Source organism: Chinchilla lanigera, unplaced genomic scaffold (assembly GCF_000276665.1).
Source record: "Chinchilla lanigera isolate Chin_1 unplaced genomic scaffold, ChiLan1.0 scaffold00136, whole genome shotgun sequence".
Taxonomy (NCBI): domain Eukaryota; kingdom Metazoa; phylum Chordata; class Mammalia; order Rodentia; family Chinchillidae; genus Chinchilla; species Chinchilla lanigera.
The window spans coordinates 3347722-3370001 of record NW_004955537.1 but is presented as its reverse complement, the minus strand read 5'-3'; the positions used below and the strand labels follow the sequence as shown (position 1 = coordinate 3370001).

Genomic DNA, 22280 nt, shown 5'->3' with positions numbered 1-22280 from the left:
TAAGTGTTCATTTCTCAAAGTGAGTGGCACAGTCCAAGAGTTACTTAATGAAGGCCTGGGGTACTGAAAGTCACAGTACAAACACAGGGCAGCGGGGCACGGTGGCGCATGCCTGTAATCCCAGCACTCAGGAGGCTGAGGCAGAAGGATTGTTGCGAGTTCGAAGCCAGCCTGCACTACACAGTGAGTTCAAGGCCAGCCTGAACTACATAGTGAGACCCTGTTTTAAAAAAAATACCCAAAAAAAAAAAACCAAAAAAAAAAAAACCCAAAAGCAAAAGCAACCACAACAAAAAAACAAAGCACAGGACATCTTCTGGTAGCAATAAATACACCTGAAGATAGGAGGAAGACTGTATTGAAGCAACACATATGTACTATGGTATAGAATGTAAAAATGAGAGATCTTAAAGGTTGTTCATGCTTGAACAGGGATGCATCCAGGACCCTTGGACATGTATGCCAAGTACTTCACTGCTAAGCAGCATCCTTGCTTTCTTTTCTTTTCTTTGAGGCAGGATCTTGCCCAGGACAGGCTGAAACTTGTGATTCTCTTGCTTCTGCCTCCCAAATGCTGGGATTATATAGGAGCATGTGTCACCATGTCGGCTCATGTAGTTTTTGTGTATATGTAAACTTCAACTGAACTGGGTCAATACTTTGGAAGGTAGTTGCCACAACATCCAGAGACCATGTTTAGCTTTAGAAAATGCTGCCAGATTCCCACTGACAGTGAGTGACAATTTTGGTCATTCTGCCATCTTGCCAATACTTGACTGTCTTTTTTTTTTTTAATTTGGCCATTCTTTTTTTTGGTCTTTTTGAGACAGGGTTGGGCCGGGAAGATGGCTCAGTGGCACAGCGCCTGCCTGCCAAGTGTAAGGTCCTGAGTTTGATTCCCGGTACCAAAAAAAAAAAAGAGACAGGGTCTCACTATGCAGTTCAGGCTGGCCTTGAGCTCACTTTGCAGCCCAGACTGGCCTCAAACTCACAATGATCCTCCTGCCTCAGCCTCCCAAGTGCTGGGACTACAGGCATTGCCACCACAGCCGACTTTAATTTGGCTATTCTAATAGGTGTGTGGTAATATTTCACTGTTGTTTTAACTTGCACTTCCCTACTGACATTTGATGTCTGCCCTTTTTCATACACTTACTTGTCATCCATATATCTTTTTTGGGGGGCAGGGGCAGGTGTCTGTTCAGATCTTTTGCCCATTTTTAAACTGAGTTGATTGTTTACTCATTGTTGAGTTTTGAGATTTCTTGGAGTTCTTCATATATTGTGGATACACATTCTCCATGAGATATGTGTTCCACAAACGTTCCCCCCAGTCTGGCTGTTTTTTTCTTTCTCTTAACACTGCCTTTTACATAGCACAGGCTTTAAGTTTTGATAAAAATCAATCTTTTTTCTTGGATTGTGCTTCTAGTTTCATAACTAAAAACTTAGGCTGAACCCAAGATCACCAAGATTTTCTCCTGTTATCTTTCAGACGTTCCATACTTTTATGTTTTACATTTATGTATTCAATTGCTCTTGCTGTGACATAATAACTGAGAATAAACACATTAAAGGGGAAGGATTTACTTTGGCTCCATAGTTTCTTGGCCTGACAGAAAGCATGTATTGGAGGAAAGTGGTTCACCTCAAGGTGGACAGGAGGCAGGAAGAGTGAAGAGCCCAAGAGGAAGGGGCCAGGGACAAAAGATTCTTCAAAGCTGCGGCTGCAGTGACCTGCTTCATCTAACTGGGCTCCTCTCCTACTAAGCCTACTGAGCGATCAACTTGTCATTGGATGAATCCACTGAGGAAGTTAGATCCCTCATGATCCAATCATTTCCCAAAATCCCCACGTCTGAACACACAAGTCTTTTGGAGGGCTTTTTTATACAAACAATAATAATTCTGGTCTATTTAGGTTTTATTTTGGGTTAATTTTTGTGAAACACGTAACACCTGAAAGATTTGTGCCCATGGAATGTCCAACTGTTCTAGCACCATTAGTTGAAAAACTGTCATTTTCCTTTAGAATTGTCTTTGTTCCTCTGTCAAAGACCAATACACTATATCTGAGGAGGTTATTTGTGTGGGTCTGCTTCTGGGTTCTCTATCCTGCTCTACTGACCTACTGTATTTCCTTATTCTCCTGCCAATCCTTTGCTATCTTGATTAACTGCAGCTCTGAGCAAACTGTTCTTTATTGGTATTGTTGGCTATTCTTGATCTTCTGCTTTTCTATATAAACTTTAAATTTGTTGATATCCATAAAATAACTTGCTGGGATTTCACATCAAATCTATAGATCAAGTTGGAAAGAACAAAACACCTTGAATCTTTCCATCAGAACATGGAATACCTCTCCATGTATCTAGATTTCTTTTATTAGAGTTATGTAACTTTCTTCATATATGTGTAGACACATATACATACATGTACAATTTTGTCAGATTTCTCCCCTAAATATGTTTCTTTTCTCTTCCTCCTCCTCCCTCTTTCCTTTCCTCTCCTCTCTCTCTTTCCTTCCTTTCCTCCCTCTCCTTCCCCATACCTTCTCTTCTTTTGGTGCTGATGTAAATGATACTATATTTTTAATTTTGTTCATTTCTGATACATAGGAAATCAACTGCCTTTTGTATATTAACCTTGTATCCTGCAGCCTTGCTGTAATCAGTCATTAGTTCCAGAAGTGTTTGCCAATCTTTGATATTTACTACGTGGACAATTATGTCATCTGCGAACAGAGCCAGTTTTATTTCTTCCATGTGTATGGCTTTTATTTCCTTGGCTTATTGAGCTCACTAGGACCTTCAATATGATGCTGGAGTGGTGAGAAGTGACATGCTTCCTTTTTTCCTCATCTCAGGAGAAAAGCATCTAGTTTTTCATCATAAGCATGATGTTAGCATCAGGTATTGTGTAGTTTTAAAAATCAAAGTGAGGCAATTCCCTCTAGTCATAGTTTGCTAGTTTTTTTTTTTTTTAATCACAAAAGGGTGGATTGTGTCAAACATTCTATCTACATTATAGATATAATCATAGGGTTTTCTTCCTTATCCTGTTGATGTGATGGAATACATTACTTGATTTTCAAATGCTGAACCATCCTTGAATACCTTGCATACTTGGTTGTGGTATATAATTCTTTTTATAAACTTTATAAACTGCTGAAATCAATTTGCTAACGTTTTGCTGAGAATATCTGCAATATGTTCATGAGAGAGAGTGATATGTAGTTTTCCTTTGTTATAATGTCTTCATCTGGTTTGGGGATAATTTTGGGGTAATTCTGGGCCACAGAATGAACTGCAAAGTGTTTGTTCTGCTTCTATTCAATGGAAGAAATGACAGAGAATTGCTATTTTCCCTTAAATGTTGATAGACTCCACCAGTAAAACCATCTGGGCCTGGTGTTTTTTGTTTCGTAATTAAGTGATTCAATTGCTTCTCATTCATTCACTCATTCATTCAATGGTACTAAGGATTGAACCGGGAGGGCACTGAGCTGTATTCCCAGCCTCTACATCCCTTAAAATTTTAAGATAAGGTTTCACTAAATTTGCCCAAGCCGGCCTCAGATTCGTGATTCTCCTGCCTCCGCTTTCCAAGTAGTTGGGATTACAGGTGTGTCACTAAGCCCACCCCAATTTAATTTCTTTAGGAGATACAGTCCTACTCAGATTATCAATTTCTCCTTGTGTGTTCTGGTAGTTTGTGTTTTTCATGAAATGGGCCCATTTTATCTAAGTTATCAAATTTATGAGCACAGGGTTGTTCACAATCCTCCTTTATTATCTTTTATTTATGTGTGTATATCTGTGTGTGTGTGTGTGTGTGTGTGTGTGTGTGCGCGCGCACGCGCACATGTGCACATACTGGAGATTAGAACACGACCTTCACACTGAGCCACATCCCCACCTCTTTTGGGTTTTTTATTTTTAGAGAGGGTCTTGCAATGCTCCTGCCTCAGCTTCCCAGAATTCCAGGCTTATGGGCATGTGTAACCATGCCTGGCTTAATATCCTTCTATTATATGTGGATTAGTAGTGATGATTCCTCTTTCATTTTTAATATTGGTAATTTGACCCCACCCCCATTACCCTGGCTAGCGGTTTATCATTTTTATTTGTACTTCAGAGAACCAGCTTTTGGTTTTGTTGATTTTTTTCTACTGATTTCTATACTATACTTCTACAATACCCCCCTAGATATTCTTTTTTTCCCTTTGCACTCTTGCTTCTCTCCAATCAAATCTACCTTCCTGAGGTCAGTCATCTTCCTATAGATCAAAACTTTTATTTATCTGCTTAAAGTCTTCCAATGTATCTTTTGTCCTCAAGATGAAGTTTAAACTTCTTGTCATCTCTAAAGTGTCATGAGTTTTAAATTTTATTTATTTATTTGACATGGTCCTGCTATGTAGCCCAGGCTGGCCGAGCTTTATCTCTAGGCCTTTTGCATTTCTTTTTTGAGACTGTTTCTCACTAAACTATCAAGATGCCCAGGCTAGGCTTGAACTTGTGATCCAACTGTCTCAGCCTACCAGAGTACTAGAATTATAGCCATGTGTCACCACACCTAGCTCATGATGAAAGTCTGAAAAAACTTACATTAAAAAAAGGGGATGTCTAAATATATTCTTTTCATTATAAAGGTATCATAAGGACAATACTCAAAAGAAAAGTACTTGCAATCCTATTCTCCCAACGTAACTACAGTGTTACCTTTGAAGATATCAATATGTAATACAAGAACCCTTGTTAATTTCCTACCACTTTGTCTGTAACTCTGTATTGCGTGTATTGTTCTTATGCTGTTTTGTAAATGGATGTCTGTTTAATATGTTTTCCTTCTTCTATTCTTAAATTAAAAAAAAATAACTACAATGTTATGATATTCTGTAGCAATTATTACATTATGTTCAGATATGATTATAATGACAGCCTTGAAGACAATACCCCCATGATTCTTGACCCTCCCACATTAGAATCATCTGGGGAAACTGTTAAACATGAAGATATCTGAACAGGATCCCTAATCAACTAACTCCTAATCTCCAGGTGGTGAAGTCCCAGATATGAGTCATTGCATATAGACAGACCCCATGTGCAGACACACTTATTCTTGGTGTCAATAACCCAGGGAAGCAGCGAATTACTCAGACAGGAAATCAAATCTTTTATCAAAGCAGTGGTTCTCAAACTGACTGCATATTAGACTTACCCGTAGAGCTCCAAAAATCCCAATGCCCAATGAGGTCTAAATCTCTGTAGGGTACAATGGGGCCTCAGTAATTTTTTAAGCTCCCCAACTGATTCCCACACGTAGTCAAGGTCAAGACCCATTGTGCAGAAAGAGATCCAATGAAGTGCGAAGTGGGAATCTGACTCTTTGGGTCTTGGTCACAATGGTAACAAGATGGCTAGGAGGACAAGTCTTCAAACAGTGGGCTGTGACACAGCCTAGCAGTTGTGAAACAAAGAATGTAGCCAAACCCTGCAATGTTGTGCTTTCCTGTTATAAACTAAGAATGGCCCTGTTCATACCAGCTACGGTAGACATAAAATTCTACATTCTGACTGCAGGATTTCATTCATATGTGCAAGGCAGAAAGGCTAAGCTCACAGAAGTAAGAGAGAAGAGTGTTTTACCAAAGGTTGGAATGGGGAGAGATTGTTAATGGGTACAAAGTCATAGCCAGATAAGAGGAAGATCTATCATGCATTTCAACAGGAACCTTTTTTGGCTTCCACATGGAAGTAGATGTTATGGCTAGGATTATAAATGTCCTTCAAAGGCCACGTACAGAAGGCTTGGTTCCAAGATGATGACACTGTCGGGAGAAGGTAGAAGAGGCAGAACCTTTGGGAAGTGGGACCTCCTGGAAGAAGTTAGGTCACTGACGCTGTGCCCTTGACGGGGACACTGGAACCCTGGCCTCATCTCTCCTCATTTCCTAGCTGCCATGAGGCGCATGGATTTGCTCCACCATACAGCCCTGCCATGATGTTCTGCCTCACCACAAGCCAAAAAAAACCTGACACAGAGAACTAAAATAAATCTTCCATCTTTTAGTTTTCCCGGGTATTCTGTGACAGTGACAAGACAGCAGACTAACATAGTAGGCCACAGAAAGCAAGCAGGAGAGCAAGGAGATCAGTTGGGAGAGCAATAATGGGTAGAAGATGATGGCTGTTGGACAGGGTCTGCAGGTAGGGAGACATGGCTGGATATAAAACACTATTTAAAGTAAAGCCAATAGGGTTTGCTGATGATTAGATTTCAGTGTCAAAGAAATGATGCTAACGTTGTTCACTCAAGTAACTAGAAGGATAGAGTTGCTTTTTTCTAGGACAGGGAGATTCTGAAAGGTGGGGATGTGGTTCTGGACATGTTAATTGTGAGATGCCTAAAACATATCCAAGTGAAGGAGGCAAGCAGATAAACGAGTCTGGAGTATGGAAAAAGAGGGCTGGGCTTGATATAAATCTGCGTCATCAGCATGTAGGTGATATGTAAAACCCTGAGATGGGACGAAGTCATCTTAGCTATTCTTGTGACGAAGAGGTAACATACAAAGCACCTAACATATAGTTTTTTGGTTTTGTTTTTCTTTGTCTTTTTGAGACATGGTCTCACTATGCAGCTCAGGCTGGCCTTAAGCTCACTTTGTAGCCCAGGCTGGTCTTGAATGCGCAATGATCCTTCTGCCTCAGCCTCCTGAGTGCTGGGATTACAGGCATAAGCCACCATGCCCAGCCTGGGCATACAGTTATTAAGTGTGCAATAAATCCTTACCCTGTGCAGCTACAGGGAATCTAGCAGGCTGTTTTAGGATTATATTTATCACCAACCAAATTTTATTTGCTTGTTTTGTTTGGAGATGGGCTTTTGCTATGTTGCTCACACTGGCCCTGAACTTGTGCTCCTCCTGTCTCAGCCTCCTTAACAATTGTGGTTATAGGCGTGTGCCACTACTCTTCCTTCAGCTATGTTTGGACTGCCTGTGTTTATAGGCCTTTCACAACGGTCCTGTGTCTTCATACCACTAAGGGGGTGAAAAGTTGTTGGTTTAGGCATTTGTATCTCTGTGTCAAATTAGACTAAGCAATAAAGTCCCATGTTCTTGCACACCTGGTAACTATAAAACACCACATTGTGGCAGTAGACAAGAACTTTTCCAGAGCACAGAGCATCTACCCATACCCAGCTGAAATAGATAAAACTTCCGTTTAATTAAATCCACACCCAGAAGGCTCACATCACACTGGGAACCTCACACCTGAACACCAGGATCTGGCTCCTTCGAGATGTCCTCCTCTCCTTGGGCTAATAGGCACATTCCTGGCTCATGGTGCTGTATTCCTCCTGAGACAGATTGTGTTTGGAATGTTCTGCTTCCAGGTAGGGCCAGGACTAACCTCTCACTTTCTTTCAATCTCTGTTCAAATGTGACCTTCTCAGTGACCATCTTACCTAAATTTGTAATCTCTGGGTATGAAGGAGGAAGAAAATTGAGTCCTGGTCTCATTTTTTGACTACATCTTTCTCAGCTTCCAGACACTGAGGACAGTACAACACAACCAAATCACATTTCTTGGCTACTACAACTCTTATCCACACCTTACAGTGGGAAACTGAGACTTGGTGGTTAAATAATGCTCAAGATCAGGGCAGCAAGATATAGAATGGGGCGTTGAATCTCCAGGTCTGACTCCATGGCCTATGTTTCCAACCACCAAAACACACTGTCTTCCTGGGTGTCATTTTGTGCAGTTAAGAGACAAGTTTTTAAACATCAGTTTCCTGAATTTTCACAGCATGAACAAGTGATTTTCTAATGTAGATACAAGCAGCAGGGAATCTCAAAGGGAACATAAACCAATCTACTTACAATTACTTATTATAATGTTTTATTATAACCAATCTACTTATACTACTATATATAATTAAAACAATATAGTAAAGTTGAAAAACATCTATTTTTAAACTTTTGGAATATCACAAGACATAAAGGTATTTTGAGACTATTTTATTAGAGTCTATTAGAGTTTCAAGAAAACACCTCACAGAGGGAGGCAGATACAGTTGTGTTCCGTTCACAGTCAGGGCTCAGCCTGAGGCAGGATGGCAAGTGTGAGACCCGCCTGGGCAGTTTAGGTACTTAGCAAGACCCTGTCCCAAAATATAAAATAAAAATTTAAAAAGGGCTGGGGATGTAGCCCCCAGGATGAAGGTCCTGGGTTCAATACCCATCCCCAACCCCATACAAAATCAGTGGTCAGTCAATTATACCTTGTGGGCCAAAGCCAAGCTATCACCTACTTTTTGGTAAGAATACCACAGCAACCCCATGAGTTAGTCTTTGGTTATGGGAAGAAAAATCAAAAGATGCATAATATTTTATGACACAAAATTATATGAAATTAAAATCTGTCCATAAAACAAGTGGTATTAGGGGCTGGGGATTTAGCTCAGCGGCAAAACGCCTGCCTGGCAAGCGCAAGGTCGTGAGTTTGGTCCCTGGTACCGGAGAAAAACCAAAAAAAAAAAAAAACAAGTGGTATTAGAATACAACCATATTCATTGATCTATGTGTTGTCTTTGGATCCTATCATATCACAATTGCAGAGTTGAGCAACTGGGACAGAGAAAATAAAGTCTCCAAACCATAAGGTATTTACTCTTTGGCCCTTTCCAGCAAGCTTGCTGACCCGTTTTAATTTCTTGTGACTTATCTTCAGTTCAGCTGTGCATACTGTGCTACTTAATGTTCCTATTCAGTTTTTATTTTTGGCCACTGTATTTTTTAGTTTTAAAGGTTCAATGTTTTAAAATCTAGTATTTTACTTTTCACAATTCCCTAGTCTATGCACATAGTTCAGCCTTGTCTTTTATTTCTTTCAGTATATATAACTGCTTTAGAAACTCTGTCTGGTCATGATTTAGATCTAGAAAGTCCTCCAGAAATTTGATGTCTTCAGACGTGGGGTTTTCAGAAGGTACTTGGATCATGGGGAGTTACACTCATCAGAGGATCAAAACACTGATAAATACATAGCTGAATGCCATTAGGACGCCGTTAGGGCCTGGCTGGAAGGGGCAGGACACTGTGTTACCCGCAACAGCAGGCCTTGGGTCTGGTGCTCTGCCTCCTGGCTGCCATACCAAGAGCAGCCATCCTCTGCCCAATCCCTTCTGCCTTGGAGCCAGCGAACCATGGACTGAAAACACGAGACACATAAGCCTCTCCTCAAGCAGGAGATGTAGCTCAGCGGCACAGCACCTGCCTGGCAAGTGCGAGGCCCAGAGTTTGAGTCTCTGTACAAACAAATGAACAATAAGCCTCTCCTCCTTTAAATTTTGTGAGTGTTGGGTACTGTATTTTGTCCTGGTAATGAGAAAGTAACTAAGACACTGGTAAATCTAATTTGAGAAATCTCTGTGGGTTCTCCTCTGTTGTCTGTTGTTTTTCATGGTTCTCTTTAACGAGAGCTTGTTTCCTGTGTATTTAGTTATTTTTTACTGTGAGCCGCTCATTTCCTTAGGAAGTTGTTTGTGAAGTGCTCATGTCTTTCTCTAGACGGGGTTTGGGCCTGCCTCTGCCCAGTGCTTGGTGGCACACTGAAGTCTAGAATAGCTCACCTGACCTTAGTGGCTTGAGTCCCCCAGGTCACCTGAGTGATGAGAACCCTGGCAATGAACATCAACTGCTTTTATTTTATCAACTATTTGTATTTATCCTAATTCACTCGGAGCTGGGGAAATCGTTTCCATAGTCTTGGCCTACGGCTACAAACTTAATTCTACTCTATCCTTACATTGAGTCCTCTGGGATTCCAGTTTCCTATGGAAAGGGTACAAAGGGTGGCAAATATGGGAGATGAATAATCGAACTAGAGGCTAGATCAGAACGTCAGAGTTTTTGAACAGAAGTAGTGAGAATAAATGAACAGAGAGTGGAGCAGAGACAATACTTGAAAGAAGACAGTGGAGAAACTTCCAGAGCAGATGAATTCTTATATTCACAAAGTTAAATAAACTTCAGTCAAGATAAAAAGAAATCCTAACATTTGTATCCTTATTCATAGTATACGTAACTCTTTTTTATTCTTCATAAAACTATAGGAAGTGAATGCTAATTGTCTACATTTTTCATGAAGAAAAACTGGAATTCGGAAAGTTGAGTTATCAAATGTCATGTAATAGCTAGGCAGCAGAGGTTGAATTGTAATCCAAAGATCTATACTTTGCTGATGAATCCTCTCCACTCCACCAAAAAAAGAAAAAAGTAGGATCCTTAACTTGGAAATTTCTCCCTGGAAGGCAGAAACCTTTCTAACATATCTGTGTTTGGAACTGGCCTGGTACATAACAGCAAGCTACACAACTGATAATTCTACTCTGTACCACTCAACTGTCAAGACCGCAGGGGAGATGCACCCTCCTCTTTCTCCTCCTCCACTGCCGAAGACAGCTAAAGCACTGTAGTTATCATGTCCTCAATAACATATCCTTTGTTATTAATGTGATTCAACTTGGTAATTATTGTATCTCTTCCTTCTGATGGCATTTCTCTTGCTTATGGCTTATACTTTTTTTCTTTTTGCCCAGAGCACTGAATTAAGGATTTTCTAAGAGGGAAGCCCGTGGCTTTCTGGCGCAATCAAGCCCCATTTTCCAGATGTTAACATGTGGCTGACATCTCTCTACTAGACAGTAAAAAGGGCAGGCCATTTTCCCTCATAGCTGCCTCCATGATGTACAAAGGCTGAGAGAGTTACAGTATCTGAACTCATAGTAAAATGCACCAGAGCCAAGAAATGAGGCTCTAGAAAACGGAGCCAATGCCAAACAATGCAGTGGGAAAGCCAAACAGCCCCTGGTTCAGGATCTTTCGTGTTCGTGTGACTATCACCACCTGAGGAAGCTGTGGATGAAGCCTATGCAGGAGGAAAGGAGACACAATCCTGACGTTCCATGATGTCTGTCTTGGTCAGGACAGGGAATACAGATACACAAAGATGACCGAGGAAGGAGTCATGGGTTGGGTGTGGTGTATATGCCTATTACTCTAGCACTTTAGCAGCGAAGACAGGAGGATTACTGTGAATTTAAAGCCAGCCTGGAGGGCTGGGGATTTAGCTCAGCGGCAAAAGCGCCTGCCTGGCAAGCGCAAGGTCGTGAGTTCGGTTCCCGGTACCGGAGAAAAACAAAACAAAACAAAAATAAAGCCAGCCTGGGCTATGTAGTGAGTTCAAGGCCAGCAAGAATTACATAGTGAGACCCTGTCTCAAACAAAACAAAACAAAACAAGTCATAGGATGTGGCAAGGGAGTTTTACAAGCATTTAAATGTGAGTGTGAAGAACTGTGTCTCCTCTCCTGCACGTAGGGAAAGAACAGTCAAGGCATGCTGGTCAAATAGGAAAGCGCACAATGACCCACCCAACATCCACCCATCATCCATCCATCCATCCAGTGCTGCTGAGCACCTAACAAACTCACACCTGTGCTATCTAGGCACTGGAGAGACCAAGAAAGCAGCACCAGGGAAGAATTCTGGATCAGATATCCTGTACTGAAAGCTTTCTATGAATTCATCAGTTTAATTAAATCCTTTAGAAAATGTTGTTAAAATATCTATATATACAATTATCTTCATCTTATAGATCAAGCTGAGGCTCAAAGTGGTTAAACAGCTTGTCTAACATCACAAATAGAATAAAAGGCAACCTAGAACTTGAACCAAGCTTTGCCTGGCTCTGAGTCTATGCCCTTAATAAAGCAGTAACTATTATACAATTCATCATAGTACAGTAAGATAATTGGTAATGAAGAAAATTTAAAGGGGGCACAGCAGAAGAGACAATTTTATGTAGAGAGGAAATGATCTTTGAGTTTTCCAAGTGGACTAGCAAAGCAAGGGAGTTTGAGGCACAAGTAATAAGCACTTACAAGGGTTGAGAGAAGAGGGTTTACCTGTGGCAGACATGACAAGCTCTGAAGCTGGAGAAGACAGGGGACTGAGAACAGAAGACTTTGCATGTCAGATGGAAAAGCTCTTTGCCCTCTACTCGGTAAGAGCAATCTTTCCAGGGGCTTTCTTGTCCCTCAAACCCCTGGCAGTGGCCTCCAACAAAGAGCTGCCTGTGCCAGCCAGATCAAAGGGCTCATGTTTGCAGCTCCCACTCTATCCTTTTCAAGCCCCCTATGGACTGTAACATGCTCAAAGATTCTGCTGACAACCTGATGGACAGAGACCTCAGGGGACCCTCCACAACCACTGGGGTGAGACAAGTGCCCCTTTAAAGTTAGCCCTCCAGGGCTGGGGATTTAGCTCAGCGGCAAAAGCGCCTGCCTGGCAAGTGCAAGGTCGTGAGTTCGGTTCCCGGTACCGGAGAAAACCAAAAAAAATAAAATAAAATAAAATAAAGTTAGCCCTCCAAATCTCACAGACTCTCTACTATAGAGCCAAGGCATTTTCTCATTCTACTCACAGTTTAGAGTCCAGCTTCAGGAGGAAGCCCAACCGATCATACTCTGAAAAAGAAAAGCAGAAAACATCACTGAAATCAAGCCACCACTGATACTAGCACACTGCACTCCCCAGACCTAGACCACAGAGATGGAGAGTCCTTGGAAAAGAATATAAGAATATAACAGAATTGTGTGGAAAATATATAATTCAACTCTTTTAAAAAACAGAACCAAAACATAGGCCACAACTGAACTTACATCACGAACTAACTCCTGAACACTTCTTTTATGAAGACCCAGGTCCAATGCAAGGGGATGTCCCAAGTCTTCTAAGGCCAACCTGTCCTACACTGACACAGAATTGCCTTCCTGCATAAATGAGGAACTTGAACTGAAATTTAGTAAACCACACAACTGGACATTGGAGATGGAAGAAATCTCTGCCTCCACTTAGCTCTGAGCCTATGATTTGCTAAATGAGCCAGGATGCTCATTTATAAATGAGTATGTGGCAGTCAAGTGCTCCTCAAATCCACGGCAGCAATTCTCGCTGCAGTAATCACAGAGAACTGATAGAACTAATTACATAAGAATAGGAAATTTAACATAAAATTTTAAAACAGATCAGTAAGATGTTTGCAGCAAATGCTAAGTCATCATCATTTTAATATTCTGCCTCCTTTAAAGTGAGGCTGAAGCACTTCAGAATTGTATGGACAAGAAATTTTTTTAAAAAAGGGCATTGGGGTCCAGGAGGGGAAAGCATATAGAAAATAAACTTGGGGAGGCAGAATACCAAGTGACTGTCCTGTGTGATTGCTGTAGGCTTACATCTGTCTCCAAGATATTCCATAGCTAAAACTTAAGCGCAAAGCACTGATTTCATGATTCACACTGTCCACAAAATAAACCAGAACTGTACCTATTTCCAGTACTAAGTCTTGAGGGAAATTTCCTATGTCCTCAAAAGTATTTGTCTAATGAAGATGACACTTTGCTCAGCGATTGCTGTGTATGAGGGGATGTGTGCACATAAACGTGGTCTATGAATGCAGTATACAGCTGGCCTGGTTCACTCAAAAGATAAAACAGAATACCACAACCCAAAAACGGGATGGGAAAGGTCAACATACAAAGCTTTAGAGGAACTTGGCTATAGGAAGCAATGAATAGCCAAGAGGGGGAAGTAGCACATACTGACAAGTACTGCACAGAAGTCATTCTGCAAGGCCAGTTGAGACCAGACGCCTGGCTTTCACAATCAGCTGAGTTGCGGTCAGAGAGCAAATCCTCTTCTTAACATCAAAGATGTCGAGTAGGACTCATAACTCAATGGAGTGCTTCCCTCCCAGGAGAATTCCCTTGGGCAAGTGAAGCTTGGCTCGAAATAATTCTGGTTTTGTTCTGATACACACAAATAGATGAGAATTTTCTTAACATGTCAAGAACTTATAAAAAAGAGTAAGAAAACACTAACTTTAAAAAACTAAAACCTCAATTTGTAAAAAAGTTCATTCAAAAGTTTAGTAACTTTTAAACACCTCTACTTTGTCATTCCACGAAAAGGAAACTTCACTAACTTGCCAAGTATATGTGGCTTGTTCCCATGTGGCGACAACCTTGTGGCAATTATCATGCCACTGCTCCTCAGACCTAAGCAAGACTCCTGGCCGCACAGTGTGTGCGCATACACACACACACACACACACACACACACACACACACACACACCTGCAGACTCCTTCCAGAGAGGCAAATTCAAACTCAGGGGCCAAGTAAGACCCCAACACAAACGAAGGAAGCAGAAGAATGTAATACCCTTTTGCAGCAACTGGTGTTACTTATTGTAGTTATTGTTGAAATGTCATTATTCAATTTACACCCCCCCACACACACACACTCACATCTCCTGAACAGTAGTCATAATTATATTGATTTATTTTCAAGTGGCAACTTGAGTTTTTGAGTTTTACATACACACACTGATTACATATTCAACAAATGAAAACATTACATTTCTAAAGTAATTTTGTTCCTTTCACAACCTGTTCTTTAATGAAGCAACACAAGTGTCAGAAACATTCCCCTTTATTCTTTGGGAAAGGGTAACTTCCTTCAATCGACCCTGTCTTGGCGTCAGTGAGAGCGCCAGCCCATGGGAAGGCGTGCATGGTGTGCCCTGGGAAAGGGCGGCCTCCACCAGCTCCAGCTGACTTGCCAGGCAGCAATGCAGGCCCAGCATTACCACATCTGATTTTTCAAGCCAGAGATTTTAGAATTTTAAAGCAAAATCTCTCAATCTATAAACACTGACAGTAGATTCAAGAAAGGTATCTAAAGGTTGTATGGACCAACCACAACAAGGCTTTGGGCATGGGCAAAATTCAGCCAGCACCTAACAGTTTGTAAGTAATGCAAGCTGTGGACGCAACACATAGGAGATGCTCAATCAGTATTTGTTGACTGTTCTTATTAGGATTACTTGGTCACAAAAGTTATAAAGCTAAATCAAATTACTTTGAAAAGGAAGGCTCAGCCAACATTCTAAGGTAATACCAAAGTGAAAGTAAGCTACAGAATTTCAAAGGAAATATCTAAGAGCTTGTTATATAATTCTAATCCCCCCCAAAACACACACCAAATTTGAAAGTAATCTGTTGTCAGAGGTGAAGAGAGGATGTGAAAACCTTCTTTGGGGGAACTATGTTATGAACCACCTCCCTGAAAGGGCAGAATGGACAGTCTTTTTTCTCCCTCCAGCCTGATGGAGAAGTTTAACATAAAGCTCTTAGGGTATGGGGCCACGGCAGACTGCCTGGAGCCCATCTCCTACTTAATAGGCAGCAGAGGAGAGTTGGTCAGGACTGGCCTGCACTCCCAGAAACTGCAGGAGAAGGGATGCATGAATGAGCTAGGGTGGGGTGGGGTTTGGGCCCTTCCTAAAACATCTGCCTGGAGGGTTAACAGGCCCTGCCAGAAGAGAAGAAACAATCATCTAGATTCCCAGAAGCTGCAAGAGTGAACCGGCAAGGCTGGGGCAAGGCCTTCAAGACTGACAGGGATCTATGAAATGCCCTCAAGAGCACCCACATTCCCCAAGAGCCACGGTAGAGATGGGTAGGTCCACAAAGTGCAAACACTAACCTAGGCTTTTCTGCTTATTCTCTCTCTCCCCACTGCGTAACAATTCCACAGCTCAGAAATAGCAGCCAGCAAACTGGGGAAGGAGGTGAAGAGGCAAGTCAGCAGGCCACCTTCCCCTAGGTCCTGCATGTGCAGGTATGGAGGCCTAATTGGGGGAGCTTTGCATGAATTAAAAGCTATGACTATTAAGTGAGAGGGGATGCTCTAATTCTGGAATTGGCAATTCAAAGTGACCACTGACCGTGGGATTTTTTTTAACTTTAAAAAATTTATTTATTTTTATTTTAAAGAGAGTAGTAAAAGAAAAAAAGAACGATAGCAAAATACAAACAAAACAAAGCAAGGACATGAAAAATGATACAGGGTTTCAACCAAATGATAGGGATTAACAGTGGTTGTTATATTACATATTGGTATCTTCAACAAAGTTGCTCAGATTACCAGATACAAGACTGGAAGATTGATCTGAGATGAGAGAAAGAAGAAAAAGAAAGAAAGTACTAAGGCAATATATATATATACATATATACAGGTATATAGAAGGATAGCTGGGATAACTGTACTGCTGATGTCTGGTGGTTTGTTGAAGGGAACAGTTAGTGCTTGAATTTTTTTTTTTAATATTTTGACCAGTTTTGCATGCTTGTATCTGCTAATCTGAGCAACTGATGTGAAGACAACAATATGCAATATGACAACTGTTGGTGAGTTCTTACCAACCTGTCCAGTGAAAGTCTGTATTGTCTCTAATGTTTTTTTAAATTATTATTTTATGACCATGAGATTTTTACTCCTTCAAAGATGCGAAGAACTTCATTGGACTTCCATGCTGAAAATAATGTAAGTGGACAGAGGAAGCCAAGTGAAGGTGATTTCTGTGATTATTCACCACAGATCACACACGTACAATATACTGGGTGCACTAACTGTGGCAAATCAAGCAATTTAATGGTTTGCATAACCAAACTGTGGGAAGAGACAGTGTGCAGGGCTTCAGCAATCACAGAAGGTGACCAGGACGCCATCAGGTCTCCCTCCACTGGCTTTCCTCTCCCAACGCCAGCTTTCTTTGTAACTTTGGCAACATGGTCAACAACTGGTCAGTGTGCATCTTCAGCCTTGTCCCAGAAAAGGGATAGTGACACAGCCTCTCAGCTCCTGATGGCAAAACCCCTGAAGAGGTGCAGGGGTTGGCCTGCTTGCAGCAGCTCTTCACTCCTGTGCTGGTCACAAACATCAAGGATATGGGGTCTGTGAAAATGTTAAGTCCCCGTGATGCACATGGCTAGGGGGAGCTATCTGCAGTCCTGTGGGACCCGTAGGGATCATCCTACTTGCCCCTTTCCAGTGTTCTTTCCCTGGGTTCTGAGAGTTTTTGCATCTGTGTGTTTAACTGAAAAATACAAGGGGTCCCTCAATGAATTCCCAGAGCTCTGTGTGCAGCCCCCTCTGCTTGGGTAATCTGCCTGAAAATTCTAGCTGCTCTGCCCTCCTCAACGTTCTCAGCTGTCTCCTCAGGAAGAGCCTGGAGTTCCTGGGTTCTCTTTCCCTATACTGTGGCTTGGAACTATTTCCAGGTGGTTAGCTTGGGCAATTACAGAGTTAACTGAAAACTGGGGTCCCTTTTTTCATTGATGGGTATTCTGTGCTTCGTATTATTCAAGGTCTAAAAAACTTTTTCACATATTTTGAGTTTTTTCAGTTGTTTCTTCAGCTTTTCCTTGTTCAATCAATACTTCACCTTGCTCAGTACTCGGTGCAGTCTGCCCAACTCTCTACACTGCACCCAATCCAAACGTCTCATGAGCTCACGCCTGTACATCCAGTTGCCTCCTGAACATTTCCACTCTAATGTCCCCTGGTCACCCAGAACTCACAGTGTCCCACACAGCTCATCCTTAGCATGCTCACAAATCCCAAACCCAGTTCTCTCCCTGTATTTCCTGGTTTCTGAAGGGCACTGCTCTTCACCCAGCCCCAAAGCGTGAAACCCAAGAGGATTCTTTAATTCCTGCTTCTTTCTCATTTCATTGAATTTCCATGTCCTTTTAATTCTGTCTGTTAAAGGGACCTCAAATCCACTTACTTTTCTTCATTTCTAAATCTCAAACCAAGCCAGCTTCATCTCTCACCTAGATGATCATCATAGCCTCTTACCAGGTTTCCCTGCCCTAGTCCTATCAGTCTCTGGCAAGTTCTCCATATTAGCCAGAGGTATCTTTATGTAAGTTCCAGATGGTTATGTCACAATCTGTTTAAGGCCTTTGAGTGGACTCTATTATTCTCAGAATAAATCTCACTCTCTTGGTTTACACATCCTTCATGATCTGGCCTATAATGACTATTTCAACTTTATTTTTTGATTCCCTGCATTGCCTCTACCTCATCCCTGCCATATGCTAAGCCCCAGCCACACCTAACTGTTCAAACTTCCTCCAAAGTAACATTTCCGCCTCCAGGTCTTTGTACATGCTTTTCATTTTAGTATTTTTCCCAATCCCTTTTCACACTGGTTATTTCCTACACATCACTCCTAAGTGACCCACAGTCACTCCTAACTCAACATGCTGCAAATCACTTATCTTTACCTTGTCTCCCAGATCTGTGTGTTTTCGTGATAATGACACTATCACCCAGTTCTCCAAGGTTTCAAGGGACCCTGTATCTCTCATTGCTAAATGCAGAGCCTCATCCCTGTACCATGGCCATTGCGTTTGCTGATCTTTACTGTTGCTCAGACACATAGTCACTTCTTAATCTGTCTTCCCAGACCCTTCTTCTGCTACTCTTTCCTGGACAGCCTTTGTACCTGACAGCTGCTGCAAAGACTTCCTCCGTAATGACTTCACCTACCTCCCTGATTCTAAACACCCACTCGTCCTTCAAGGTGCAGCCATCACCACGCTCAATTTAACAGATATTCTTGTTGTACCACGAACTTCATGGTATGGTCTCTGCCAACCTTTACAGCCCTACATGGTATTATTTTCTCCCCTGTGCTGTTCTCTGGACATTTTGGCTTTCTTTTAGTTCCTTCAATAAGCTGAGCTTCTTTAACAGGGCTTTCTCATAAGCAGTGTCTTTTGCCCGAAATGTGTTCTTGACCCCTTATTTGGCTAGTTCCTGCTCCTTCTTCAGATCCTAGTTCAATATCCTCTTGTAATGCACTCCCTGCTCCTCCTGTCCGGACTATACCCCTTTTGCAGGCTCCTCTGAAATGGTGTGCTTTCCCCTCCTGGACATGTCTATCAGTCCATCTGACTGGGGCCTCTCCTCTGAGAGCTAAGAAGTTAGTTCCACAAAGGGTTTTCTAGTTTTCTTTGAAAGTGTATCACTACTGCTGTGCCTGGCAAGCACCACCCTCTCTGATCCAACCCTAACCCTAAGAGCCACTTGTCCATCCACCAGACTCACAGAACTCACTGCATTTCTGCCATTCTTCATTCACAAGCCCGGAGTGAACATCTGTTGCTTTACCCTTTTCTGGACACAGGCCCCTTGATACACATACACCCATATTTATAACAGCAAAATTTGTAACAGCTAGATCTTGGCAACAGTGTATACGTCCACCCACAGATGAATGGATAAGGAAAATGTGTACACAACAGAATACCACACTGCCATAAAGAAAGATAAATTTGAGGCATCTTCAGTAAATGGATGCAACTTGGGAACATAAAAGTATGGGAAGTAAGTCAGACACACAAGCTTCAATATCGTATCGTTTCTCTTGTAAGAGAAAACACACACACACACACACACACACACACACAAAGGGCAAACTAGAACAGCGATAACTAGGAAGTAGGGCCTCGCATGGTGGTGCACACCTATAATCCCAGCACTAGAGAGGCTGAGGCAGGAGGATGATTGCAAGTTTGAGACCAGCCTGGGCTACAAAGTGAGCTCAAGGGCAGCCTGAACTGCACAGTGAGACCCTGTCTCAATTTTTTTTTTTCTGGTACCAGGAATCGAACTCACAACCTTGTACTTTCCAGGAAGGTGCTGTGCTGCTGAGCTAAATCCTCAGCCCCGACCCTGTCTCAAAAAAAAAAAAAAAAAAAGAAGCAGGGAGAAGTTCAAATACCTCCCCAAGTTATATAGTCCCTTGTTTTAAAAATATTTCAATATATATGGTAATTTGTTTCATTTATGCTACTAGTTTATCTTACTTCACTGAAAAGAAAGTTTTGGGTTATTATGTTTTCTTTTTGTAAGAATTTTTTGGTTTATGTCTTATACTCTAAATAATACTTTGAAGATCACACAGTATAATAACTATCGTTCTTCCATTAGTTTGTTATTAAGTTTTGTTTGTTTATTTACCTATTTATTTATAAAATGAAGCAGGCCCCTGGAGTTTCCTCCAAAGAAATCCTGTTTGCTTGATGCAGGCAGTCTGTGTCCAAAATGTAGGCACCTGACCAAAGCTGGGTTGGTTAGACTCTTTCTCCCTGAGTGATACCAGAGAGAAAAAGTATAGAACCGGACCATCTGTTCCTGCAACCTACATCACTGGAACTGTCCTTCATGTCCTTTCTGGGTACCAGATGTGTGGGTCTCAGTTTGATTTTGTGGGTACCTAGGTTCTCCTAAGTCCCCATTAACTTAGCTCAAAACAGTTTCCACTGCTTAAACATTCCTAAATGCACTTACGCCCTCCAAAGGGTGCAGTGTGCCTCTGCAAGTCTAGCACCTGATGGGGTCTGATGCAGTCGGTATTCCATAAATGTGCTCAATGAATGGAGTGAGCAAATGACAAGAGACGCCTGGGCAGTAGCCATGAGATCTGCTTTGTCCTCTTCCACCCCTTGCAGTGACGGGCAACGGCTGCCACTCAAGATCACTGGCCTGACCATCTTTCGCAGCACTGCTTCCTTGCTCTGGCCGTGCCTGGCTTCCAGCCTATCCAGGTGATTATATCACAATCATCTGCCCATAGAGGGGCACCCTTGTTCTTCCCGTGCACAACTACCTGCCGTCCTATTTAATGCCCGTTCTGGTCCCTTTCTGTTTCTGGTTTTTGCTTTTGGGTTGCCTTCTAAGGACTTTCAATTTGCTAAGGTGGTTCACTCTACTTATTCATTTGGTACTAGGGATTGAACCCAGGGCCTTCGCACTGAGCTACAATCCTCAAATCTTTGTCTGTCTTGAGAAAGGGTCTCACAAAGTTGCCCAGGCTGGGTTTGAACTTGCAATCCTCATGCTTTAGCCTCCCGGAGTACTGGCATTACAGGCTTGCACTACCACACCCATTCTTCCTATTGTCTACAAGGCCTGAAATTGAACTCTTCCACAAAGCCTTCCTGAGCCTCCCCAGTCACCAGTGACTGCTCAGTTTCCATCCCAACCAAGGATCTTACCCGACAAGACTTTGCTCCCACTCCTGCCACATGTTCAGGTCACTGATGATCTAATCTGTGTGGAGCTCCTCACACAATTCCTTGACAAGCAGAAAAGCTTAATATAGTCTCTGAGAGGTGTAAATTAAAAATAAACCAACCATGAAAGCAGAGGCATAATGCTCTGCGCACACAGGGATGGACCCGTTTGACTGGCAGGAACTGGGAAACCACAGATTCCAGACTATCCTGATGTTTTGTTTTGTTTTGCTTTTTGTCTTTCTGAGACAGGGTTTTACTATGCAGTTCAGGCTGGCCTTGAACTTGTTTTACAGCCCAGGCTGGTCTTGAACTTGCAGCAATCCTCCTGCCTCAGCCTCCTGAGTACTGAGATTACAAGCTAAGATTACAGGCGTGTGCCGCCATGCCTGGCCCAGACCATCCTGTTTTATACAACACATTCTTGGAGGTCCATGTGAATGGGTCCCTACAAAGGAAATGCTATTTTGAGTGTACCAACAATGCAGGAACAATTCACCTCCAGGGTAGCTAGCAGGAAGGTCTGGATCTCTCCATCAGTACACGGATCCCAAATGTGCACTAAGAACGAAGGCTCTGAGACTCCTAGTCAGCCAGGCACAGTCAATATTGTTATTCACATGCAGCTCTCCAAGCCTACGAAGATATCCCAGGTATCAAGCAGCAAGCCAGCAGCTGCACAGTGCAAGGGAAATGTTTAGTCTGGTGAGTTACGCTTCCTGCCTCCACTAGGCTGGAAAACCCCGGATTACAAAAGCACCAACCGAGGAGCACGCATCTGACCCTAGGTGGGCAGAGTTATGGGCGATGCAGATATCGGCTCCTTTCCTCCTGCACCTGCATCAGGTCAGAGCCGTGAATGCACAGAGTGCGTTTTCATATGCCAAAAGTCTTTGGAATCAACCACTAACTTTTTCATTGATCCTTTTAGGTCACAGTAAAAGATTCATATAAACCACAGGAAAAAAGCTACAGACTGCATGAAAATTCCCGGAAAGTTTGGAAACTAGACATAAACCAAAGGGAGACCATGCACCAAAGTGCGATTGCACCTAGTAATGAAACTTCTATACAAAGCAGAATTACCTAAACTACAAGGACAAATACACAAGTCTCCTGTCATCCCAGTAAGAAACACACAGCCACTGAAAAATTAGGCTCACAGAATTGGCCAGAATCCACAAGATTTGAATACAGAAACTACTAAATCTCAACCAAATGGCATACACAGTTGGGTACTGACGCAAATTCTTCACAAGCATAGAGAGGGCAT

At 42.2% G+C, this 22280-nt stretch overlaps 1 protein-coding gene across 2 annotated transcripts in view; it reads right to left on the bottom strand.

Annotated features, from left to right (window-relative positions):
* St3gal3 (ST3 beta-galactoside alpha-2,3-sialyltransferase 3) overlaps window positions 1–22280 on the bottom strand; it is a 200667-nt gene that overhangs the window by 88741 nt on the left and 89646 nt on the right. For both annotated transcript variants that reach the window (XM_005410679.2, XM_005410678.2), the window contains one exon: window positions 12500–12542. In XM_005410679.2, coding sequence (XP_005410736.1) covers window positions 12500–12542 — 43 coding nt within the window. The remainder of the gene's footprint in view (window positions 1–12499; window positions 12543–22280) is intronic.